The 26,955-nt window shown below is 47.6% G+C and overlaps 1 protein-coding gene across 3 annotated transcripts in view; it reads left to right on the top strand.

Moving 5' to 3' along the window:
• LOC142558244 (ATP-binding cassette sub-family C member 2-like) overlaps nucleotides 1–26,955 on the top strand; it is a 659,669-nt gene that overhangs the window by 242,706 nt on the left and 390,008 nt on the right. For all 3 annotated transcript variants that reach the window (XM_075670395.1, XM_075670394.1, XM_075670396.1), the window contains 3 exons: nucleotides 10,645–10,712; nucleotides 18,906–19,022; nucleotides 21,835–21,963. In XM_075670395.1, the coding sequence (XP_075526510.1) occupies nucleotides 10,645–10,712; nucleotides 18,906–19,022; nucleotides 21,835–21,963 (314 nt within the window). The remainder of the gene's footprint in view (nucleotides 1–10,644; nucleotides 10,713–18,905; nucleotides 19,023–21,834; nucleotides 21,964–26,955) is intronic.

Below are 26,955 nucleotides of genomic sequence, written 5' to 3'. Positions count from 1 at the left end.
TTTTTTTGGCTCAGTGCCCTTTCAATAGATGCACAAGAGCTTTACTGTTCGCTACCGCATGACAGCTTATTAGGTTTTGTAGAAGCAGCTGTTGCAGAGTTTGAATTTGTGGCCTTTCAAAATGAATCGGGGTTCCCGTGAGCAACTTCTTGGTGCCTTCAGGATTTTATCTGAGGTGGACACTTACAAAATGAAATGGCGAAGCCTACTTGCAATATCAAGGTATCTGTATAGACTCTCCGACTGCTCTGCTTTTCAGTTACCTGTTTTTGGTCAGTCTTGACAGAGCACTCTACAGCCGTTTTTGCATAGTTCTTTTTTGAGAGCTTTTGACTTTGTAGACGATTGTGTCATTTTGCTTGATTCCGAGCCACACACACTACAGTGAAAAGCTGCTATCATAGTAATAATGACATGTGAGTGCTTCAGTCGAATATCATTAACACACGAGCTCCCTGTTTCAAGAAAACTGAGATGGCTTGAAATTATGCTTCAGTGCACGGATAACCATACCTGCTAGCTGTGTGAGCTAGCAAACCAGTGTTGCTGTTTCATTCCGCACATTCCTCGTTGGTGAAAATAGGTGTGACAAACCTTTGTTTGATAATCCTTTCTCGAAGCTAAGCCCTCATTTAATGAATGAAACTGTACAGCGCCATGCGGAAAGACTATCGAAAGCAGGATATTTATAGCACGTGCAAGTCTCGGTTCGAAACGCTTCTGGAAAAATTTAAAGCTTCAGAGAACACAATAACAACACAAAAACGGGTTAGCATTGCTTTTTCGCATTGCACTGTGGCAAGCGCTGTACGTCAGCAGCTTTTGGATGAAGCGGAAATAATCAGTAACACATAACAGATAACACACGCAGGAACTTACAAACCACCAAAGGCCTTCTTCTGCAAAGAGTCAATCAAAGCCCTGAAGTGATATAGCCGTAAGCCCACAACAACAAGTGTCGCCAAGGCCGCAGCAGAACAGAAAGAACCAAGAAAAGCTGTTAGATGGTAGCGCTGTAAATGATATATGAAGTGTGCTGATTCTCATGATGTTCGCAGCAATCAAAGCTATTCTCCGTGCCAGTCCATCGTTTAAAAGCATCGCTTAGGTAGAAGCCGTCCTGGCTTTAGAATCGCTGGTGTCGTCTTCTTCCACGGCGCAACGGCGTGATTATTCGCAACGATGGCTTCACCAACAATCGTCTCACAAGTGGTGACCACCAGCAAACACTACCGCACATGTACTGTATTACCGTGGAACCCTCGCGGCTTGCGCTCGAAGCTAGCAGATTTTAAGTATCTTGCGCGAGTGTACCGATTCCCTTTTATGATCATTTCCGAGTCTCGCGTCGACGAGCACTTTAGGATAAAGGGTTATTATTTTCATCATTCAAGGCGACAAAACCAAATTCGCCGACTGCTCATTGGATGTCGAAGCAACGTGCGTGCTTGTGTGATTGATGTAACACCACATGACAAGAATGAATATATTTGTTCAACCACTGTGATTGCACCTAAAGTGTTTACCCTGATCGGTGTCTACTTGGAACCAGGATCACCTTTCGACGTGTCAAAATTGGAAAACTTGTAGACAAGCACTCGATTTCCACATATTATTTCTGGCGATTTTAGCGCACAGAACGTGATGTGGGGCAGTTCACATACATGTGCTCGGGGTGCTAAGCTGGCGAAGCTTCTTGCTAGGTACAATATAGAGCCCTTGAACGATGGTAGCATAGCATACCTAAAGAATCAGAAGACTGTTAGCTGCATTGACGTCACATTCGCATCAAGTCAAGTTGCCCCTATGTTCGGATGGTGTACAAATTTCGAGACTCGATGTAGTGATCACTACACCATCCTAATCTCTGCCCTTCATTTTCGGTCGTCGTCCAGAAAAACGAAACTGAAGTCTGTAGACAGAGGAAGCTTACACATCAGCGGTAGACAAAGGGATCACAGCCTTGACTACGTATGGGGACTTAATACCGAGAATAGCTCATTGCCTCAAACAAAGTAGCCGCTCTGCCACTAAGAATTGTAATGTAGCCACTAACGACGAGAAATTCGATAGGTTATGTGCCACTCGAAGGCGTGCCGAATGGAAGGCTCTACGTACTAAAAATATCGAAGACCTCAGAGCTTGTCGACGTGCACAAAGACATATACGGCGTTACCTGACCAAACCAAACCAAAAAAGTGGGAGGGACTTTTGTGGAACACTGGACATACGACAACCGCTCAGCAAAATCTGGCGAGTTGTAGGAGGCATTCACAAAGAGCCGCAACAGCTTTATCCTTTTATCGCCCTCTCATTACATGAGCGCGCATCCCTGAAAGACGTGTCAGAGCAGTACAGTAGGCTCCTTTCCAGCGGGGCACAACCTTCTCGGCAAATTGCGAGCCATCAGCCTAGTCAACCTCGAACCACCCTTCCTGACTTAGAATTACCTTTTACCATTGAAGAGCTCACGTCAGCAATCGGCGGTGCAAATGAGCGATCATCACCTGGTCATGACGGTGAAAGTTATGAAGCGCTCGCAAATCCATGCCACACATATCGCGTACGCCTTCTGGAGTACTACAACGCCTCATGGATAACTGGGGAGGCTCCTACAGAATGGGAGCTTGTGAACGTTATTCCTATACTGAAGCCAGGGAAGCAGCCGACAAATTCCGCCTCGTTCGGACCCACATCTTTGCTTAGCTGCGTAGGGAAGCTATTCGAAAAAATGATTCACAAACGACTAAATTGGTTCCTGGAAACTACAAAAGTGTACCCGGAGGAAATGAATGGCTTCCGGCAAAATAGGTCCGCGATCGATAATATCATTGTCTTGGTCTGATCAATTGAACAGGAATTCGTCGCTGGAAACACACCTACTGCATTATTTTTGGACATTAAGGCAGCATATGATTTGGTCTATCGTAAAGCAATACCTGACGCTTTGGAAACCCTTGGTCTTGGAGGACGGCTTTACGCATGGATTGAAAACTGTCTTCAAGGACGCGAACTTTTAATGTGTACCCCGAATGGCCCCACGGCGCATTATGCCTTCGAGAAGGGAGTGCCGCAAGGTGCTGTGTAAAGCCCGGCATTATTTAATTTAGTCCTCATTCATCTGAGAAGAAACCTGCCCCGTGGTGTCAAAATCACACTGTATGCGGACGACATCTGCATTTGGAGCGCGGCGCGTTCCCGCAGTACCACCCAACAGCGTCTCCAGAGAGCACTGGCAAATATATCGGCCTACCCAAATTCACGGGGTCTGAAATTGTCCCCCTACAAAAGCGTTGCTATGGCTTTCATGCGGAGGAGTATGGAAACATACCCACTAGTCTTGTGTGGTAGTACCCTTCCATACGTCAAGACGCAAAGGTTTCTTGGAGTGACGATCGATAGCAACCTCGCATGGTCGCCTTAAGTGAAAAACTGAGTGAGATTTCCTCGGCATCGCACGGAATCCAATTTCCAGCCTGATCACAGTGGAGCACCAGCTGTCGATCAATGGTGCTCCTCCATAAGGCCTACGTCGACGTAACACTGCGGTATTACCTCCCGATCCTACACAAAATGTCTCCCACAAGCAAGAGAAAACTTGAGGCAGCAGGGAACAACTGTCCTCGCGTATGTCTTGCGCTTCCGAAGGCGTAGTCCCGCTCAGGATCTGTAGCAGAAGCTGGATGCCTGCCTCTTGAAGTGCCATCTTCTCAGGAGACACTTTCAATTCACCACCGACACGTCATTCATACAAAGACGCATTTTAAAGGATATATCTAGAACCCTTGCTACATCTAGCTTTAGACAGGCCATCGGAAGCATATCTATTTGGATTCCTGTTCAGGCCTCACAAATTATGCCACAAAACATTCCACCATGGACGCTGTCCCCACTGGAAATCGTGCCATATATCCCTTAAATCAGCGCGAAAAAAAATGCCTCAAGCAGCGGCTAATCAAAAAATGCCTCAAGCGGCTTTGTAATATATGCACAAAGAATACGCAGCCGCAACGCACATTTTCACAGATCGCTCTACAACTCCACATCGCTCATCGTGTGGACTTTTGTTCCCTCTACAGGGCAACGATTCTCGTTTTGTTTTGAGCGGGCGACATCATCTACTTCAACAGAGCTATACGGCATTAAGGAGCCCCTTGTATATGTACTGCCAAAGACGTGGGTGATTTTCGCGGAATAAAAAGCATCCGTACAAAATATGTGGAACAGGCACAAGCGTTGTAATAATCAACCTGCAGCATTCGACTTTGCTTATCTTCACTACAAGGCTAAGATTGCTGGTATTGCATCGAGTTCCAGTGGATACCTGGCCATGCCGGTATTTCGGGAAATGAAAAGGCGGATGAAGCTGCCCGAAATGGACTCCAATACCGCCATTTCAGAACAACATTCTTTACAAAAGCCGACGCTTCGAACATGGCAAAAAAATATGCCTATCAAGAAAAAGACCGCATCTGGAATCTCCCGCTTCACCAAGATAACTTCCTGCGTTACATTGACCCAGAAATGAGACCGAAAATTCCGCAAGCACTTCCTCGACGCTTGGATACATTACACTATCGTCTTAGACTGAACGTAGCTTATATAGACGAACAGGAATCTGTACCGCATAGGGCTGATCACTAACTCTTACTGTGATAACTGTGGCAACGTAGAGACAATGGAGCACATATTACTAGAATGCCCCGCACACCGCGATGAGACAAAATTTTTTTAGCAACAAATGGACATGATTTTCTACGCTCCATTAACATTACCGAACATCTTAGGTCCAATGCCTGGCCCTTCAAAACAGTGGTGGGTTTTGGATTTATTGTTTAAATGCCTGTCAGAAATTGGTTTAAAAGGAAAGCTTTAAAGATTCCACATTTCATATACACAAGCCTATATTTACCCGCCATATCACATGTAACTATTAGTATCAGGTCAACTTGCACATTTCACATTTAGTTTTATTCTCTTTTTCTTCCACTCTCATGTGAAATCTTTTAATCCCATTCCCCATCCCTATACAGAGTAGCATGGCAGCGGTTGTATGCGCGCTGGCAAAAATCTCCGTTTTTCGAATGAAGAATCAAATAACTGCAATATCTCAGATCAGGCTACAGCTTCTGATGGTAAACTGTTAAGCAGCAGAAAAAGTGGGGATCGAATGCCGGCCACCGCGGCCGCATTTCGATGGTGACGAAATGCGAAAAAACCCGTGTACTTAGATTTAGGTACACGTTAAAGAACCCCAGGTGGCCGAAATTTCCTGAGTCTCCCACTACGGAGCGCCTCATAATCAGAAAGTGGTTTTGGCACGTAAAACACGATAATTTCATTTATTTAACAGAAAATAGGTACTGCCTATGATTGATGGGCAGGACATGTAATGAGGAGGGAAGATAACCGATGGTCGTTAAGGGTTACGACTGGATTCCAAGTGAAGGGAAGCAGGGGGCGGCAGAAAGTTAGGCGGGCGGATGAGATTAAGAAGTTTGCAGCGACAACATGGCCACAATTAGTACATGCCCGGGGTTGTTGGAGAAGTATGGGAGAGGCCTTTGCCCTGCAGTGGGCGTAACCAGGCTGATGATGATTATGAATTTATTGATTGATGATACTGAGGGCCGGGGTTTGATTGTTGTATTCATATAGGAGGTTGCGGCCAAGTACTGCACCAGGGTGGCGAATCCTGCTCTGGTGGAGAGTGCGTTAACGGTTTTGGTCACCGGGATCAGGCCACACTCCAAGCCTGTTTATGCAATTTTATCAACACGCGGATTTTTTTTATCCGGTGGAAAATTGCCGGCACCGGCATTCGAACCACGGACCTGTTTCACGCGAGGCGGGTGTTCTACCTCTACGCCACCGCTGCGGCGGCGGTCAGACCTGCGGCGCAGCAGAGGCTGCTAAGAATCCCTGGCTCCGGACAGGCCGCCATTGGAATATGAACCTGGCAACGTTTAACGCTAGAACGTTATCTAGTGAGGCGAGTCTAGCAGTGCTATTGGAGGAATTAGAGGGCAGTAAACGGGATATAATAGGGCTCAGTGAAGTTAGGAGGCCGAAAGAAGCATATACAGTGCTAAAAAGCGGGCACGTCCTATGCTACCGAGGCTTAGCGGAGAGACGAGAACTAGGAGTCAGATTCCTGATTAATAAAGAATATAGCTGGTAACATACAGAAATTCTATAGCATTAAAGGGACACTAAAGGTTACTATTAAGTGAACGTGGACTGTTGAAATGCCATCCCAGAAACCTCGAAACGCTTGTTTCGTGCCAAGGAGAGACTTATTTTAAGAGAAAATGCGTTCTGATGCGTCCGCGTACCTCTAGCGCAGTTCAAATCGCCCGCCCTCCGATCGAGGAGTACTGACGTCATGGTCTCTTAGTGACGTTGCGCCATCGGTGAGTAGAACGGCGTCCGCAGACGGCGCTACGGCTTTTCTGCGCAAAACGCAAACGCGCGGCCAGAAACAGAGCCAAGACAGAGCCGACAGCAGAGCGAAAGCGCGAGTATGGTGGCTAGCGGAAGGAGAAACGCGCGACCATAAGCTGGTACTTTATTCTATGACGCAAACTTGGACGCTCGTCACAATGGACCCTGACAACGACAAATTGGCTCGCGATGCTGGGCTCAACTTCAGCGATTTGAGCCCTGACGAGCGTGACCTGCTGCTGAGGACTCGCGCTGCCGGCGTCGTTGCGTACTACGATGGCGCCCTCGACACCGGCTCTCCAGAGCGGGAAGCCCTCGCTCTCCGGAGCGAGGGCTTCCCACGACATCACAAGGACGTGGCATTCTCACTGCTTGTTCGAAATGAATGTTTCGCGAGCCAGTAGAACCCGCACTGCACGACGCGATAACGAAACTACTGAAACTCCAAAGCGTGCGCGGCGCAGAGTCGAGCGCGCAGAGTCGAGCGAAGACGAAACCTTTCGACCACCCATACTACTGAAGGGTAACGTCAAAATGTTATTTTTTCTTAGAATCGAATAGACGTAGACAAGTAGCATTTTCTTCCGTCTTATAATCGAATGAAATGATATTTTTAATACGAGTAGTTGAGTATTAGTAACACAAATTATGAGGAGTGCTTTCGTCATCGGGCTAGTACCGGAATGTCGCTGGGGGGTCTCAAATCGTGTCATGCATTTACCTCAATTTCTCGGTTACTAAAGCTCTGTTCGCGATTAGATTGACGCCTTAGACGTTCTAGAACATTGCTCTACCACTTTAACTTGACTTTTTGGTAACCTTTAGTGTCCCTTTAACGAGAGGGTTGCAGGTCTTGTTGTGAAACTTAATAAGAGGTACAAAATGAAGGTTGTACAGGTATACGCCCCTACATCCAGTCATGATCACCAGGAAGTCGAAAGCTTCTATGAAGACGTGGAATCGGCGATGGGTAGAGTGAAAACAAAATACACTATACTAATGGGCGACTTTAATGCCAAGGTAGGCAAGAAGCAGGCTGGAGACAAGGCAGGGGGGGATATGGCATAGGCACTAGGAATAGCCGGGGAGAGTTATTAGTAGAGTTTGCGGAACAGAATAATATGCGGTAATGAATACCTTCTTCCGCAAGCGGGATAGCCGAAAGTGGACGTGGAGGAGCCCGAACGGCGAGACTACAAATGAAATAGACTTCATACTCTGCGCTAACCCTGGCATCATACAAGATGTGGACGTGCTCGGCAAGGTGCGCTGCAGTGACCACAGGATGGTAAGAACTCGCATTAGCCTAGACGTGAGGAGGGAACGGAAGAAACTGGTACATAAGAAGCCGATCAATGAGTTAGCGGTAAGAGGGAAAATAGAAGAATTCTAGATCAAGCTACAGAACAGGTATTCGGCTTTAACTCAGGAAGAGGACCTTAGTGCTGAAGCAGTGAACGATAATCTTGTGGGGATCATTAAGGAGTGTGCAATGGAAGTCGGTGGTAACTCCGTTAGGCAGGATACGGGTAAACTATCGCAGGAGACGAAAGATCTGATCAAGAAACGCCAATGTATGAAAGCCTCTATCCCTACAGCTCGAATAGAACTGGGAGAACTTTCGAAGTTAATCAACAAGCGTAAGACAGCTGATATAAGGACGTATAATATGGATAGAATTGAACATGCTCTCAGGAACGGAGGAAGCCTAAAAACAGTGAAGAAGAAACTAGGAATTGGCAAGAATCAGATGTATGCGTTAAGAGACAAAACCGGGAATATCATTACTAATATGGATGAGATAGTTCAAGTGGCTGAGGAGTTCTATAGAGATTTATACAGTACCAGTGGCACCCACGACGATAATGGAAGAGAAAATAGTCTAGAGGAATTCAAAATCCCACAGGTAACGTCGCAAGAAGTAACGAAAGCCTTGGGAGGTATGCAAAGGGGGAAGGCAGCTGGGGAGGATCAGGTAACAGCAGATTTGTTGAATTTGTTGAAACATCTTCATAAAAGTGATCTATTTCACTATCACCGTGACTGGATGGATGTTGGAGCGTAGGTTCGAACTATCTTTAATCTATATCTCTTATTAAGTTTCTTTGCGACTACTGCTACCCTCTCATTAATGCTGCAGAATTCGTAAATGTTGCCCGCGGTGTCTTTATGGATTAAGAATCCTACCCCGTATTGCGTCTCATCTGGGAAACCTGTATAGCAGAGGACATGACCGTTAGGTAGCAGTGTATATGCCTCACCAGTTCTTCTAATCTCGCTAAGGCCAATGATATCCGGAACATTGTCGGATAGTTCCTCAAAGAGTTCTGCTAAGCTAGCGTCACTCAACAGAGTCTGGCGAATAAAGGTTGACAGGTTCAGTTTCCAATGGCGGCCTGTCCAGACCCAGAGATTCTTAGCACCCTCTGCTGCGCAACAGGTTTGACTACTGCATTGATCTTCTGCTCCGCAGCTGCTGGGGCCTGAGGACCATGGTTTAGTTGTTGGAGTCATTTCGGAGGGCGATAGACAGGGTCAAACCAGCCTACATAGGGAAATCGGAATTATTGTCAGCCTTCAATGACTTTACAACTGCTGAAACGGCGGATCTACGCGATCCCCGACATCGAAGGTTGCTTATTGGGCACTGCTGTATAGCTGCTATTCTCTTAAAAGGGGGATGTCACCCTAGCAGCCTCGTCTTCTTCGGCTGCCTTTTACATATGGCGCTCTCGGGTGCGTGGATCTCGTGCTGCGAGGTGCGAGATTAGAAGGCAGTGGAAGAATAATAAAAAAAATTTTCTTCGGTTGTGCCATCGCTGCGATCGGTTTTAGTTTTTTGGCTGGCTGACTCACACATTGTTGTAGTGGACCTGATCTCCGTCCTATATGCTCATAACTGGCACTGTAATCTCAGTATTCGATTGACCAGCCTGAACGACAACGTAAGTGGGTGAAAGTAACGGTTCCTCCGCTTATTATTGCGATAGCAATGATATGGACGCTCCATATGGACTTTTGCCGTCGCCGTCACCGCGATGTTCAGTATAAAGCTCAAGCCTGATAACACCGTCGCTATTGTATGTGCGGATAAAAGCGTGTGAGGGTGAGTGGCGTCGCGGCTCAATCTCGCATGCGCAAGGGAGGAAAGCGGGAAGGAAGCGCGAAGTCACCCGTCGCGCGCAGGAAACCGGGAGTAGGGGCGGTAGGGGAGGGGGGAGGGCGTCGTACTCCTGCAGCAGCCTCGCATTTGCGAGGCCGCGCGCGGTCGCGCGGGCTTTATCGGAAATGCGATATGCTTTCGGAGAACAGCTGAGGTGGGCCAGCTTAGGTGGGCTTAGGTGGGCTCGTAGCTTTACGTGTGCCGTTTTCTCGCTGCTCAGTTTGCGTTGAAGCGATGGACAGCACGAAGGTCACTTCGTTCGCTACTGCGGCCGCGCTTCCTCATTCTAACGTTGTGACCGCGGGTGTCCGCGCTCATCGCGTGTGATGTGTGCACGTTTGCCTGTGCATGCTGACATTACGCTTGTTAGTTTTGTTAGTGAGCGAGTGCTTAAGAGTTTATACTGACGGTAAAACTACTGTTCTTAGTTATTACGGCTGTTTAATGTGCTCTAGCAATCGATGCTTCGCCTTTCGGGCAAAACTGCGCGTTTTTCTGTTTTTTTTTGTCTGCTGTTCTCTGTCACTTTTTGAACAAGCATAAATTTTGAATAAATTTCATTGCATATTCTGTAAACGAACATGACACCGATTCTATTGGTCCCTATCGTGCTTTCGCTCTGTTTGCAGCGACGCGGAGCCCACTCGATCCAGGGAAAGCCTGCCCTAGCCGAGCGTTCTAGCAGCTTTCAGGGCTATTGGAATAGCCAGTGGATCGAGCTTCTGTTGGGTCTCGGTATATGTCGGTCGTGCTGCCAGCGCGAACGTGGGAGCGCTTCCGAGTGATCTGAGCTGGAGCACGGCGCTCTAAATGAATGAAACATAGGTAATCAGAGCGCTCGATTTCGACCAACCGAATGTAAACAACACCACGCGAGCGCTCGAAAGTAGCCAGTCGAATGCACCATAAGTGACTTCGTTGATACTTTTGGAAGGTCGCGTATTATTTGGTACAACTGATAGTACGAGAGCGCGGCGCGTGATTCCTTCTGGTAGCAGCGGAATTTCCTTTCATTTCTTCTTTTTTTTTCTTTTTAGTTCGAACGTGCGGGTGAAGAGGAGTCCTGGTCGCCGCTGGGACTATTCGCGTGTGCTCCTATACATCGGTGAGACTAAGCAAAGTGTTTTCGCTTGCTTTGTGCAAAGGGACAAGCTTCGCTGAAAGACACTGGCCATAAAAAGTTTCCGCGCGGTCGGCGACCTCCGTGGATATTTTGGGCATGCATGTCCTATATCAATTGAGAGTCTTACACAGTCCAATGACTATTAACGTCCTTACCGTGTGCATGAACTCCTCAAAATGCCTTGAATATATTTTGATCAAGGTTCACGTTAACGATATTACGCTCGAAGATTAGTAGCATAGACTCGAGACCCCTTCTCGTAACCCCTAAGTAAGAGCTCGCTCTACAAGCTCCATTTCAATTGAGAGTCTTACACAGTCCAATGTCTATTAACGTCCTTACCCTGTGCATCAACTCCTCAAAATGCTTTGAATATATTTTGATCAAGGTTCATGTTAACGATATTACGCTTGAAGATTAGTAGCATAGACTCGAGACCCCTTCTCGTAAGCCCTAAGTAAGAGCTCGCTCTACAAGCTCCATCGCGCTTAGTAAAAAGCGTTTTTCGTGATGAAAAATTGCATAGCCCTTAAAGCACCGCAAACAGAAAAGGAAGTCATCGAAATTCATCCCTCACTGATCTAATTTACTGCGAATGAAATGGGCTCACATAACTGATATTCCTGAAAAACAAGGTACTCGCGAAAAACAGAACGTCGTTCGTCACGGTACTGAGATGTTGTGACCTGCGAAACACGTTTACATAAGCCACCATTCTCAGAGTCTGTGTGCATGCGTGCAGCACCTTGCACAAATTGCCAAGCATTATTGTTTACACGACTTAGCAATGCTTAACGTATTCCGCTCCGAAGTACATACTGCGACAGGGTCATGAGTTCTGATCTCTATGATAGTTATGGCAAGTTTTGTATTCATCGAGCAATCTATACTGCCCGTGCTGTCTTCCGGCGTTCCTGATACCTAATCTGTTGAAATAGTTAACGCGCTAAAAAAAGCGCTCTTCAACTCTCTGGCCTGTTTGCTTAAAAGAAATTTTTGAAGCGATTACAAGTCCACAAGCTTTGTGACTGCCCTGGTTCTCAGTGACCTGTTTTGGGCCAATCTTGACAAAGCACCCTAGAGCCCTATTTTGCATAGTTTTCTTTTAAGAGCTTTTGACTTCGTAGACGATTGTATCATTTATCTTGATTACTAACCAACCACATTAGTGTGAAGCTGCTAACATAGAAATCACGGCACGTAAGTGCTTCAGCCCATTACCTGTGACACAGGAGCTCCCTGTTTCAAGAAAACTGACATTGCTTGACATTATGCTGGACAATATTGTCACGTGGTAGTGACGGTGAAGAAAGCAGCAATACGGTGGAATACAAAACTAGCTTTTATTGGGCGAACCTCTGCCCACAAAAACAGGCTACACTTATAGCACAACGATAGCGGCGAACACGGTCGGCGATCGTCGGAAATCTGATCAGCGGGTCAAGCGCGTCGGCTTTTATAGAGCAGTCGTCGAATGTTCCAGACTAATCGTTCGGACTCGCATGCCTTCCACAAAGTTCTACACCAATCGCGTCAGGTGATGAAATCAGATAACATAAGGTTCGGCGACAACAGACAGCGGTTAGAAGCATCGATAACTTTCCAGAATCGTCGGATACATGCAGACGCGTCCCACGCCGTGCGATTACATTTCTTAGGCGGCGAAACGTGGTTGCCCGATAAACATAAGTACACGTGTAAATACTCCCCTCTTAAGAATAATCGTCCCGATGCTACAAATATAAGAGAGTGAAACACAAAAGGACACATACTAAACATACGTAACAAATAAACAAAAAGAAACAAAGTCCAAAGGTCAGTTACGCGAAGTCGCAAAGTTCATTAACGCTGGTAGTACGGCTTGAGTCGCACAACGTGGACTATTTCAGGTGGTGAGCGGCGCCTCTGTGATAGCGAAATGCCGTATGGCGCAACCTCACAGTCCAGTGGGCCAATACGTCGGATGATCTTGTACGGTCCGAAATAGCGACGCAAAAGCTTCTCGCTCAGTCCTCGTCGGCGTATCGGGGTCGATACCCAGACACGATCACCGGGCTGTAACTCGACGAAGCATCGTCGGAGGTTGTAGTGTCGGCTGTCGGTCCTCTGCTGGTTCTTGATTCGCAGGCGGGCGAGCTGTCGGGCTTCTTTGGCGCGCTGAAGATAGGTAGCGACGTCAAGGTTTTCCTCGTCAGTGACGTGCGGCGAGCGTCGAGCGTCGTAGTCGGGTTCCTGCCGTACACCAGCTTAAATGGCGTGATCTGTGTTGTTTCTTGCACCGCCGTGTTGTAAGCGAATGTTACGTACGGCAGGACCGCATCGCACGTCTTGTGCTCGACGTCGACGTACATTGCTCGCATGTGGGCGAGGGTCTTCTTCAAGCGCTCCGTGAGGCCATTCGTCTGCGGGTGATAGGCACCTGTCCTCCTGTGACTTGTCTGGCTGTATTGCAGAATGGCTTGCGTGAGCTCTGCTGTTAAAGCCGTTCCTGTGTCGGTGATGAGGACTTCTGGAGCACCATGTCGCAGCAGGATGTTCTCGACGAGAAATTTCGCCACTTCGGCTGCGCTCCCTTTCGGTGGAGCTTTAGTTTCAGCGAAGCGGGTGAGATAGTCCGTCGCCGCGACGATCCACTTAGTTCCAGATGTTGATGTCGGAAATGGTCCTAACAAGTCTATCCCGATCTGCTGAAAAGGTCGGTAAGGAGGCTTGATCGGCTGTAGTAATCCCGCTGGCCTTGTTGGTGGTGTCTTTCGCAGCTGACAGTCTCGGCATGTCTTCACGTAACGGGCGACATCGGCGGTTAGGTGCAGCCAGTAATACCTTTCTTGTATCTCGATAGCGTCTGGGAGAAAGCGAGGTGCCCAGCTGTCGTATCGTCATGTAGGGCGTGCAGTACTTCTGGACGCAGCGCCGACGGAGCAACAAGAAGGTAGTTGGCGCGGACTGGTTAGAAGTTCTTCTTCACGAGTAGGTTGTTTTGAAGCGTGAACGAAGATAATCCACGCTTAAATGCCCTAGGGACAACGTCGATGTGCCCTTCCAAATACTCGACTAGGGCTTTTAGCTCCGAGTCCCCTCGTTGTTTGGCGAAGTCTTCCACGCTTATTATGCCAAGGAAAGCGTCGCCATCCTCGTCATCTTGCGGTGGGGGATCGATGGGGGCGCGTGATAGGCAATCGGCATCTAGTGTTTTCGTCAGCACTTGTATGTTACAGTGATATCGTATTCTTGTAGCCTGAGGCTCCACTGTGCCAGCGGTCCTGAAGGGTCCTTTAAGTTAGCTGGCCAACACAACGCGTGATGGTCATTGACCACTTTGAATGGCCTGCCATAGAGGTAAGGGTGCAGTTTCGCTGTAGCTCAAACGATGGCGAGGCATTCCTTTTCGGTTTTAGAATAATTGCCTTCCGCTTTTGACAACGACCGGCTAGTGTAAGCTATCACGTGTTCATGTCCGTCTTTTCTCTGGACTAGAATGGCACCGATGCCTTGGCTACTGGCGTCAGTGTGGATTTCGGTATCGGCGGGCTCGTCGAAGTGCGCAAGTACGGGCGGCGACTGCATGCGTGGGTATACTTCTTGAAATGCGTCGGCCTGCGGCGTTTCCCACTTGAACTCGACGTCACATTTAGTTAGCTTTGTCAGCGGCTCAGCGATGTGTGAAAAGTCCTTGACAAATCGCCTGTAGTAGGCAGACGTGCCAAGAAATCTACGCACTGCCTTCTTGTCGACGGGCTGCGGGAACTTTGCAATGGCAGTTGTCTTCAGCGGGTCAGGGCGGACTCCAGACTTGCTGATGACGTGGCCTAAGAACAGAAGCTCATCGTAAGCGAATCGGCACTTTTCTGGCTTCAGAGTAAGCCCTGATGACTTGATGGCCTCTAGTACTGTTGCAAGCCGCCTAAGGTGATCGTCGAAATTTGCGGCGAAGACAACGACGTCATCCAAGTAAACGAGACAGGTCTGCCACTTCAATCCTGCTAAAACCATGTCCATCTCGCATTGGAACGTTGTAGGTGCCGAGCACAGTCCAAATGGCATAACCTTGAACTCGTAGAGGCCGTCTGGGGTGATGAAGGCGGTCTTTTCGCGATCTCTTTCGTCGACTTCTATTTGCCAGTAGCCAGACTTCAGGTCCATCGACGAGAAGTATTTAGCATTGCAGCGCCGATCCAATGCGTCGTCTATCCGTGGGAGGGGGTATACGTCCTTCTTCGTGATCTTGTTCAGACGACGATAATCGACGCAGAAACGCAGGGTTCCGTCCTTTTTCTTCACCAGGACAACAGGGGATGCCCACGGGCTTTTCGACGGCTGGATGATGTCGTCGCGCAGCATTTCGTCGACTTGTTCTCTTATAGCTTCACATTCTCGCGGCGAAACTCAGTAAGGGCTCTGGCGGAGTGGTCGAGCGCACTCCTCGGTGATTATGCGATGCTTGGCGACTGGTGTTTGTCGAATTCTCGATGACGTCGAAAAACAGCCTTTGTATCGTCGGAACAGACTTCTCAGCTGCTGTTGCTTAACCACGGGGAGATTTGGATTAATGTTGTAGTTTGGTTCGGGAACCGTGGTCGTCGGGGTAGATGCGGCGGAATCTGAGAGGACAAACGCGTTGCTGGTTTCGAGAATTTCCTCGATGTACGCGATTGTCCTGCCCTTGCTGATGTGCTTGTACTCCCGGCTGAAGTTTGTCATCAACACTTCAGTTTTCCCTATATGTAGTCGAGCGATCCCTCTTGCGACTCAAATTTCACGGTCTAGCAGTAGACGTTGGTCGCCTTCGATGACGTCTTCTACGTCAGCGGGTGTTTCGGTGCCGACCGAAATAACAATGCTGGAGCGAGGCGGGATGCTCACTTGATCTTCGAGCACAATCAAGGCGTGGTGACTACGAGGGCTCTGCGGCGGCATACCTTTATCTTCCGGCAGCGTTATTGACTTCGACTTCAGGTCGATGATTGCGCCGTGTTGGTCCAGGAACTCCATACCGAGAATGACGTCTCGTGAACACTGTTGGAGGATAACGAAGGTGGCAGGGTAAGTCCGGTCTTGAATGGTTATTCTTGCCGTGCAGATTCCAGTCGGCGTGATGAGGTGTCCTCCAGCGGTCCGAATTTGAGGGCCTTCCCAAGCAGTTTTAACTTTCTTCAACTGCTCGGTGATGGGTCCTCTCATGATGGAGTAATCGGCTCCTGTGTCCACTAAAGCGGTGACTGCGTGGCCGTCGAGAAGCACATCGAGGTCGGTGGTTCTTTGTCTGGCATTGCAATTAGGTCTTGGTGTCGGATCACGGCTGCGTCGTGTTGAACTGAAGCTGGAACGTTGCGTCGTCAAGTCGTCTTTCGTTGGTGTAGTCTTGGCTTCCTGACTTTGTCGGGACGGCGGCGTATCATTATTATGTCGTCGAGATGGTCTCTTCGTCGTCTTCGTCGGCGGCGGAGGATCTTCATCAGTTCGACGAACAGCAACCGCACCTCCATTGGTTGCTGCTTTTAGTTTTCCGGATATGGGCCCGCTGACCGGCCCCGGGCTGGGCCAGTGTATGGTCGGCGCTGCGGTGACAGATAGCGGCCTAGTGACGGCGAACGGGACGGTCATCGAGGGCTCCACTGAGTAGCGACGAGGTAGTCGGCGATGTAACGAGGGCGTTCACCTTCCCGAGGGCGCGGTGCATCGACGGCGAACCCTCGCAATCCCAGGTCGCCGTATGAGCATCGGCGGTACACATGGCCGGCTTCGCCGCAGTGGTAGCAGAGCGGGCGGTGGTCGGGGGCTCGCCAAATGTCCATCTTCCTCGCGTAGCTTCGCTGTGCGACGGGTGGGCGTGCTGGCGACGGCGGCGGTGAAGGACGGAATTGCGGCGTTACAGGGCCGTGGCGTTGTCGCGGAGGGGGACCTTCACGGCGGGCGACGGCGGCGTTGGTCATCGCTTCCGGCTGAGGTTGCGGTGGTCGTGGTTGAACCTCAGGGACTTCAAGCGATCGCTGAACCTCTCCTTTGATGATTTGAGCGATTGGATCCACTTGGCACTGTGTCCTTGGGTAGAACTTCTGCAAGTCCTCCCGTACGACCACTCTGATAGTCTCGCGTAAATCGGCGGTAGCCAGTGATTGAACCCCGGTGTAGTTGGTAGAGTTCGTGCGGCGATCGAATTGGCGGTTTCTGATCTCGAGTGTCTTCTCAGTGTTCGTCGCCTCACGAAGATACTCTTCGAGGCGGCGGTAGAATTGCCGGTTCCGCATTTCCAGTGTCTTCTCGATGCAAGTGGCCTCGTGAAGAAACTCGTCTACGGTCTTCGGTGGGCTTCTTACCATTCCGGCGAAAAGTTCCTCCTTTACACCACGCATCAGTAGGCGGACTTTCTTCTCCTCCGCCATATCCGGGTCGGCGTAGCGGAACAAACGGCTCATTTCTTTAGTAAAAATGGCAACGTTCTCGTTTGGTAGCTGCACTCGGGTGTTCAGCATAGCTTCGGCCCTTTCCTTGCTCACGACGCTTGTAAAGGTGCGCAGGAAGCCGCTACGGAACAGGTCCCACGTTGTCAAGGTCGACTCCCTGTTCTCAAACCACGTTCTGGCGGCGTCTTCTAAGACAAAGTAGACATGCCATAGCTTGTCGTCGGAGTCCTAGTTGTTGAATGTCGAGATTCGTTCGTAGGTCCCCAGCCATGATTCCGGGTCTTCAGTCGCTGCTCCATAGAAGGTTGGTGGGTCCCGAGGTTGTTGTAGGATAACGGGGGACGCTGGGGCAGCCATTGGGGTTGTCTTCACCACGATCTTCTTTGTCGTCTCAAGTAGAAGTCCGTGCTCTGGGGCAGTCCTTGCAGTCTGCGGCTAGCACACTGGTCTTGGGCGATGTTGGTTCTGTCCGCGGGCTTCGGGCTTGGATCGCGGATTTGCGAGGGCGTTGGGTACATGAACGCACAAGCACCTCCACCAGATGTCACGTGGTAGTGACGGTGAAGAAAGCAGCAATACGGTGGAATACAAAACTTGCTTTTATTTGGCGAACCTGTGCCCACAAAGACAGGCTACACTTATAGCACAACGATAGCGGCGAACACGGTCGGCGATGGTCGGAAATCTGATCAGCGGGTCAAGCGCGTCGGCTTTTATAAAGCAGTCGTCGAATGTTCCAGACTAATCGTTCGAACCCGCGTGCCTTCTACAAAGTTCTACACCATTCGCGTCAGGTGATGAAATCTGATAACATAAGGTTCGGCGAGAACAGACAGCGGATAGAAGCATCAATAACTTTCCAGAAACTTCGGATACATGCAGACGCGTCCCATGCTGTGCGATTACATTTGTTAGGCGGCGAAACGTGGTTGGCCTATAAAGATAAGTACGCGTGTGAATATGCTTCTCTTATGTACTGTGACATTAGGCAACTCTCCCCCCAAACAAAAGCACTCGTGCACTGCGCTCGTTACGATGTTCACCTTCATTGCTGTTCTACCCGACAAGTTGTAGTATGCTCAGCCTTTCTGTCAGCGATACAAGAACGAATATGCTTTGGCCTCTTCGATAGGGCGAATTAGCGACAGGCCAGTGAAGGAAGAAGTCTTACTGAGCTCTTGATCACAGAATACGAAGCTAGCCATCAAGGTTATCCCTGAATTTTTGAGGAACACAGGCTCAGATTCATGGTTGTGAACGCGCTCTCGGGACATGATCGTGTTGATATTCATCTGCTATCCTCATAAAACAATTATGGGCTTTAACGTGCCAAAACCACTTTCTGATTATGAGGGACGCCGTAGTGGAGGATTCCGGAAATTTTGACCACCTGGCGTTCTTTAACGTGCACCGAAATCTAAGTACGCTGGTGCTTTCGCATTTCGCCCCCATTGGAGTGCGACCACCGTGGCCTGGATTCGATCCCGCGACATCGTGCTCAGCAGCCGAACACCATAACCACTGAGCAACCGTGACGGGTCCATCCTCTTGGTCCCTCCTGACACCCCTTTTTTGTTCCTCCTACCCCTATCTCCTAGCAAAGTACCAGGCTAGGAGACTTCTCTCCCAGGCCAAGCTACCCGCTTTCCGTTGGTCAAACTGTCCGCTTTCTCTTTGAAAGTAAATGCAATTCAACTTCGTTCCCCTGTGGACGTGCAGTGCCTTGGGTTTTTGCACTCACCTACGCCTACAAAAGAAGGATCTTTTACAGGAGTCTCAAGAACATCATTGGTAAATCCGCGACTAAGATTCGCCGCTTCGTAAAGCCAAGCCTGCACAGCCAGTGCGCAAGAACCGTGGCCACACTGTACGCTAAGGCGAAAAACCGGTGAGTGGACGTTTTTCTAAAATCAGTGTCAATTTCTGGTCTGTTGATCGGGGATAAAGATCCGAAAAATAAATTAAGTGATGTTGCGGCAAGCATCGAACTGTTCGTGGCCACCACTTCGTGGTAACTAGGATACTGCCCGTGTTCCGCCATCATGGCAGCCTATGCGTTTCCTGTGAAGTAGATGACACTTTGCATATAAGCTTCAAAATCAGTAGAGCATATAGACGCGCAGGGTTCATCAAGGCTGCAGGGAACTGACAGCGAATAATTGAGAACATACAAAACCAATTATGAGTTGGTTTGAGAATTCACATGGCAGTGAGCAAGGCACTATTCAATAGCCTGGAAAGAGATGAAGAGTTCATGGTTTTCGTGCAGCATGTTGAGGCTGCGGAAAAGTTCACAGTTTTCCCGAAAGTAGCCACAGGAGACCCCGATCGTGAGAAGGGCATTGGCAGAGAGATGAAGATGTGTTCTAGCGTTTATGACAGACCCTTCCAAAGCACGAAGCACACTTTATGGGTAACCAACATAAAGAAGAAAAAAGAAGCGTGCAATGCGTTTCGTCAGAAAGGACATGTGTCACCGGAACTTAAGGGCAGCAGGACACTTGAGAAGCTAAAAGCCAGCGTAACCAGTGATGGGCCGAAAATTCTTAGCTCTAAGCCTGAGAGACAGCAAGACGACAGTATTGATTATACAGCAAATGGGGGCCGGTATTGTTTTAGTTAAAATTAGTACCAACTAGTGGACTTAGGCAGGTGATGTACCACGCATAACAGGCACCCTTTGGAGGGAAAATACAGGGAAGACTGGAGATGGAAATTTAAGTTGAGGAGCAATACGACAACAAGGTAAAAGCGAGAGCTGACATTTCAACTGGTGGACTTGTCTTTTCAAGGCTTTTCTTGGTTTTGTCTTCCTTGTCTTTTTCAGGTACCCTTTGTAGTAATATAGTGAGTACAGGGGGAAGGAAAATACAGTCGCGGACAGAATAAGATAACATGGTTTGATAAACTTAAAAATATTTCAGGCTTCCCTTGGACTCGGTTCACGCAAGACGCAGGGTATCTTGAGGTCTCCAGGAAAAGACCTCATTCCCTAATTGACGTAACTAGACTAATGGTGATGTCTAGGGCAGCATGTTCGAAGACTCATCTACGTAAGCTAGCGTAGCAGACGTAGGGCAAGTGAGCGAACCTTGCGTTGCGAGCGTGCTGTTGTGGTTCCACCATTCCAGGACTAAAGTTAAGATGATAAATTACAGCTGAGGGCGTCATGCATTGGATAAAACAAATAATCGTGGAACAGAAAATTGTCATCCACGCGATTGTACAAGCTATAAGAAGACCGACACAGTTTTCTCAGAGAGAAAGCGTCGCGGTTGATGAAAACTTCCGCCTTGCTTGGGGATCAAACACAGGACCAATGCTTCTCCGTAGTGGTCGCTCTGCTCGCTTTCTTCCCGGTTAGAGAAAACCGCATCCTTTGTAGCCTCGGGCTGCAACCTGGCTCCACTTTCGGCAGAACTCATCTTCAACACAAATAATCAGTAAGCATCAAAAGTATATAGCATAGTGGGTGCCAAGTGAAGAAAATATTGTCTGGTGGGGCAATCACATGGCCGAACCACGAGAATAGAAAATTCGGAAGTGCAAGGTGCGTTAGCAGGCTATGGGCAGGAGAAATGCCTGGTTTCCGAAGGGGCCTTGCGCAGCACTAAACTTAATCTAGGCTCTTCATGCCGGTGATGATGTTCCACTTTCTGAGCCCTTTTATTGAATACATCGCTCAACTATCCCACGCGCCGCCACACCTGCAGTCGCTTAGTTGTCACGCTGCTTCGTCCATGCTACGCGCTCATTCTATAGTAAAAATCAAATAATGGCGTTTAACGTTACGCAACAACTGGCGGGCTGCGAGAAATGCCATTCTGCAGGTTTGCGGATTAATTTTGATCACTTGCGTGTTTTTTAACGCATTTCCGTGCCTAAGGACACGATCGCTTTGCGTGTTCGTCCCCAATCGAAATGCGGCCACTCCGAGCGGAAACCAAGTCCAGGAGCACTTAATTGCTCGGCAGCCGTACACCACAGTCCTCGGTGCTCCAATTACGCAAGCCTCAGCGTCAATTGAAAAGGAAAACGCGTAATAGCATTTCTTCTGCAACGCCGTACAGCACGACTCGCCGTAGGCATTTTTAAATCACAAGGCCGGGCGACTTGATTGGAAAGGCAATATACTGTCACGTAGTGGTGACGTTGAAGAACATAGTAGCAATACTGTGAAAGACAAAACTAACTTTTATTGGGCGAGCCTGTGCCCACAAAAGGAGGCTACACTTATTGCACAACGATAGCGGCGAACACGGTCGGCAGTCATCGAAAATTTGATCAGCGGTTCAAGTGCGTCAGCTTTTATAGATCGGTCGTCGAATGTTCTAGAGGAATCGCGGGGACCCGCGTGCCTTCCACAAAGTTTTACGCCATTCGCGTCGCACATGCATGTAATCAGATTACACAAGGTTTGGAGACAACAGACAGCGGATAGAAGCATCGATAACATTCCAGAAACTTCCGATACATTTAGACGCGTCCTGCGCTGAGCGATAACACTTTGTGGACGGTAAAAGCGCTCACCCGTAAAAAATAAACGAGTTCACGTGTCAGTACTTTACACCTGCCAGAAAAATGGGAGCATTTCCATCATTTTATTGCCAAAGGTGATTTCGAACTCGGAAACGGCCTCTGCTATTCACTTAGTACAAGAAATTGCCTTAACGCTAATCTTGGTTTTCCATGCCGTGCAGGGTACTCCTTGGATCCAAAGGACGCCTGCTGTTCGCGCTGTGGTGTGTCACGTGGCGCGAAGTCTTGTGGATTATGGCTTCCGGCATTGCCTACTACCTCACGCTCATCGCCAGGTCCTTAGTGCTGGAGTGAGTGTGGTATAGATCTGCAGTCATAAGGTATATTGCTGGAAGGTGAAGAGAAAATAGAAAGCTGGGCAAACTAATTACAAGGACGTCTGAATGATATAAGTTCGTGGTTTTGTTCTGCATTTTGTGACTGTTGCTTTCGTACGTCTAGCTGTGTTTCAAGATTCACTGGTAAACTGCGCCACAGCAAACTTCTCATTGGTAATAAATATTCCATCTGTAACTCTGCCAAAGAGAAGGTTCAAGAACAGAGTTCTAGTCCTAACGCACCCAGGGCTGAAAGCTCTTTCTTAAAATCAACTCGGTCGGGTAAGGTGTACTCTGGTAATGGCTAGGACAGGATGAGGGGAGGTGACGCGACAGTTAGTGCGTCCGTACTATTCCCTAATATACGCAGTTTCTTCCCGAAGAAAGATAACCTAAATGCTCTAATTATTGTCTATAATGCTGATCTTGTCGTACTAAAGGAAACCTGGCTTTTTAGCCGCATATAAAATTGGGAATTATTTCAGTGCAACAGAAAACTTAAAGTGTGTCGTTGTGACCGAACTAATAAAATGAGTGGAGGCATTCTAAGTGCCATTAATGAAATTATTGAATTTTATCCTGTCCATACTAGTATCAATCTAGAAATAGTGTGGTTTTACATTGCCGTTAACTTAAAAAAACCTGATCTTGGGTGCTTGCTACCGTCCCCCTACCTCTGGTCACACTTTTTGTGCAGATGTTCATGATTGTTTGAATCAGATTGTTGTGCGCTTCCCTGGTGTACCACTTTTTATTCTAGGCGACTTTAATTTTTCCACGATCAGATGGACCCAGTTGTGTCTCTTTTCGGAACCAACATGCGTTGACGCAGTCACATTTCTTAACACATGCTCCGATTTTCACCTATCACAGAATGTTCCCCTACCGACGCGTGTAACACCCACTACTCAATCCATACTCGATCTCGTCCTTACATCTGCTCCTGACATGACGTCACTCGTTACTCACATGCCTGGATTAAGTGACCATGGCGTGCTCCATTTTACATTGTCTATTCCATCTACACATGCACAAAAAACGGCTCAAACAAATAAGAAACAACAACCGTGGCAATTACGATGCTATTAACATTGAACCTTCCTCCTTCCTTGATAACTTCATTTCAACATAGAATGAGTAGTCTGTCGAAGAACTTTGGAATTCTTTTAGAACAAAAGTAGTTTATGTAACTAGCAAATTTATTCATTTAAGATCTGTTTATGACAACACTAATGCTCCCTCGTACAACAGATATCTCAAGCGGTTATCGAACAAAACAAGCAGGATCTTTCGTTGTGCGAAAAAATCGCGAACTCGAAGAGATGGGCTCTTTACAAAGCCGATTCTACGGCATATTCAGAGGCATTGAAAACAGCGAAATCTACCTTCTTTCATTCAACGCTTCCGTCCTTACTCAAAACTAACTCTAAATGCTTTTGGAATATAATGAAAAACAGCAACAACAACGACGCATTTCTCAATAGCAATGGTGAACCAGTTCTGAAGCATCTTTGCGCCTCAATCTTTAATGAAACCTTTACAAACTTGTTCTGGGACCCAATCTTGACTCTTGCTTCGTATCCGAGAGCACATCTTACACCAATGGGTCCCATAATGCTTGGCCAGCCGGCATTCGTGCTATTACGAAAATACTAAAACGATCAGCTTCATGCGGCCGGGATAGCATCAAACGCTAAATTCTTGCAAAACGCTAACGAGTACAGCTCTATTATTCTGAGTTACATTCTCACCAAATCGCTCAGCGATGGATGCAAACCCAAGGATTGGAAAGTGGCCAAGGTCGTGCCTCTCTACAGGTCTGGTGACGCGGACATACCAAGTAATTATCGTGCGATATCGCTAACGTCTGTTCCGTGCAAAATAATAGAACACGTCATCTTTACTCACTTAGCTAACTTCTTGGAGTCAAAAATCTTCTTTCTTCCATGCAAGCATGGTGTTCGTAAACATTTTTCGTGCGAAAGACAGCTACTTAGATTTACTAATGACCTTCACGCATTCCTTGCCGCCGGCCTCATCACTGATTGCATGTACTTGGATTTTGCGAACGCTTTTGATAATGTAAACGATGAGCTTTTTATGCTAAAGCTAGCCAGCCTAAACATTGACCCTTTAGTACAGCGCTGGATGCGCGACTTTCTTTTTAACCGCACTCAATTCGTCACGGTGAATGGATACGAGTCTCTAGAGGCACCAGTTTCCTCCGGAGTGCCACAGGGCGCAGTTTTAGGCCCATTACTATTTTTTATTTACAATAATGATTTACCTGCTAGCATCGCTTCTTCGGTCTGTCTTTTTGCTGATGATTGCGTTATCTACCGCATCATTTCTAATTATACTGACGCAATATTCCTTCAAACTGACCTAAATAATATTTCTGCTTGGTGCGAAATGTGGAAAATGAAACTTAACATTCGTAAATATAAATCATGAGAGAATCGCGAATTAACATGCCTTGCCCCAACTACCTTCTTCACAGCACGACGCCTGAATCTGTAACTACACATAAATACCTCGGTGTACATATTACTAATGACCTTTCATCCACATCGAGCACGTAACATCAAAGGCCAATCGCATGCTTGGTTACCTGAAAAGAAACCTCTCTCGCACCTTCATCAAACAAGCGACAGTCATATGTTACTTATGTCCGATTTAATCTTGAATATGCCTCATCAATCTGGGACCCTGGCCTTGAAACTCTTACCAATAACTTAGAGGCAATGCAGAAACGTTCAGCACGTAACTACCATCGTACTTCCAGCGTAACTAACATAAGATCAATACTTAATTTCCCCCCGCTTGCAAATAGACGAAGACTATCTCGAGATGTCTTGTTTCATAAGACCTATTATCGTAACCATTTTCTTAGGACCCGACTGATTAGGCCGCCTAATTTTGTTTCACCTCGACTTCATCACCACCTCCATATCCCTCGCCAAAACACTGCAACACACTCGCACTCTCTCCTGCCCAAAACCAGCCTTGATTGGGACCATCTTCCCGCCTTACTAGTTCGCAATTAGCAACTGTGACCATTTTCGTGAAACTCTTGCCAGCGCAGTTTAACGCATTGCACCATTTTTTTAGTAAACGTTCACGATGTCGCTAGGAAACTTCATATTTTAGTGTGGTAATCGGCTGCAATAGTATTTCTTTGCGTAATTACTGTACAAGCCTTGCATGACAGTGTATGAATTTTCATTGGTATTAGAAATTACATTCGTTCTCATTTTTAATTTCAATTGCGTATGTGCAAATAACTGTATTTCTGTTGAAATACTGACCTCTCCCCTCTATAATGCCTCCATGGCTTGAGCGTACAATAAATAAATGAGCTGTGGACTATTTCGAGGGGGCGTATAGTAGAGATTATATTTTACGATCAGCTTTCCTGGAGAAGTTCTTGAATTTCGCAGAAACTTCCGTGACCAGAGTGAACCAATGGCATTACCAACATCGTCGCAAATAGAACCGCACTACAAACTGACATAGCAAGGTGCAAAGGTAAGTTAGCTGCTGAGCTATCATGAGAAAGAAACAGCGCTATGTCCTGCGGCCATATAAAAAAGGCTTAGCATGTCACACCTCATGCACTCTTTAGCGAAGAATAATTAGAGAATGATATACCTTTACGGAAATATGTGGATGTTATTGCTACACTCATGTCAGTGTACTGTAGCATGCGTTTTTATTCGAATTCGATTGGAGTATCTATAACCACAGGTTAAATGCGTAATACCTGCTATGCGGTATATAGACGTTGACGAATGTTTAATGTTAGCGTTGTTGATTATTTATTTATTTTGAAGGGTTCGCCATTTGTATAATTCTTTTGTTCATACTTTGTGCTTGATTTAGTTTGTAGCAATTTGCTCAATATGCCCGTTGCGACCCCATCACCACCCCCGCCCTGCAATCCTATATGCTGTGCTCGTGAGGGCCCTGATGCTCAACAAATAGAAAAACAAAGAAGTCTGGCGGAACACATTCGTGATGCATGTCCATGTAAGCAAAGTTTTCTTAGTTTTGGAAGACGGTGCATCAGAACACAACGTGCACGCCTCTTTGTTAAGCATTACGACGTGTCCATGCTTTCGGATCCTTGGATGATTGCGTCCTAAGTCCCGTGGAGAAATTAAGAACACATGTAGCGCGAAAACAGAAAATTCTACCGGGACGGATGAACGGTGCGGGATATGTCCAAATTAGGTTCTCTATAAGTCGATAAAATTATAGGTATATTGTGCCACGATTTCCAAAAGTTGTGAGGGTACGGCATTCTGATGTCAGGGTGCGCCTGCGTAATTCGTACCTGTTAGAAACAGACACAAAAGTTGGAGGCACCGGCTAAGGCAGCTTCGTTTATCAAAGAGAAATAATATTCTGGAAGGACCTATCTCTTTATGACTGTTAACGTTAATGCGATTAGCCTTCAAGCAGTGTAGCGAAACACCGTATTGCTGAAGACATATTTATTTATCATCGGTAGCGGTCACTCTAAAATTTACATTACTTCGGTTAAATACGTGATATAAACTGTCTTCGAGAGCGGCCTACTTTACTATGACACTCACTTGCCAGGGTCGGCCGTGTCCATGATGACATGACGGCGGCTCTATGGCAATGACGCAGTGACGATAATGAAATGACGAAGAAATGCCCTCGATGGAACGACGAGTGCGATATGACGCCGACGGCACAATGAGAGGACGATGCCGATATGACGATGACATAACGACGACAGCGCTACGACCGCGGCACGAAAAGCACGTCATGGCGGTGGCGTGACGAGGCGGTGGCGTGACGAGACTCGGATGACGAAGATGAAACGACGACGACTAAATGACGACTATGGCCTGCAAACGGTGATATAATCACGATTCAATGATGATCGGATGGTGATGCTGGAATGGGGAATGACGTCGATGAAATGACGGAGGC

Source organism: Dermacentor variabilis, chromosome 9 (genome assembly GCF_050947875.1).
Source record: "Dermacentor variabilis isolate Ectoservices chromosome 9, ASM5094787v1, whole genome shotgun sequence".
NCBI lineage: Eukaryota > Metazoa > Arthropoda > Arachnida > Ixodida > Ixodidae > Dermacentor > Dermacentor variabilis.
The sequence above is the reverse complement of the archived record's forward strand: the minus strand, read 5'-3'. Positions and strand labels throughout refer to the sequence as shown.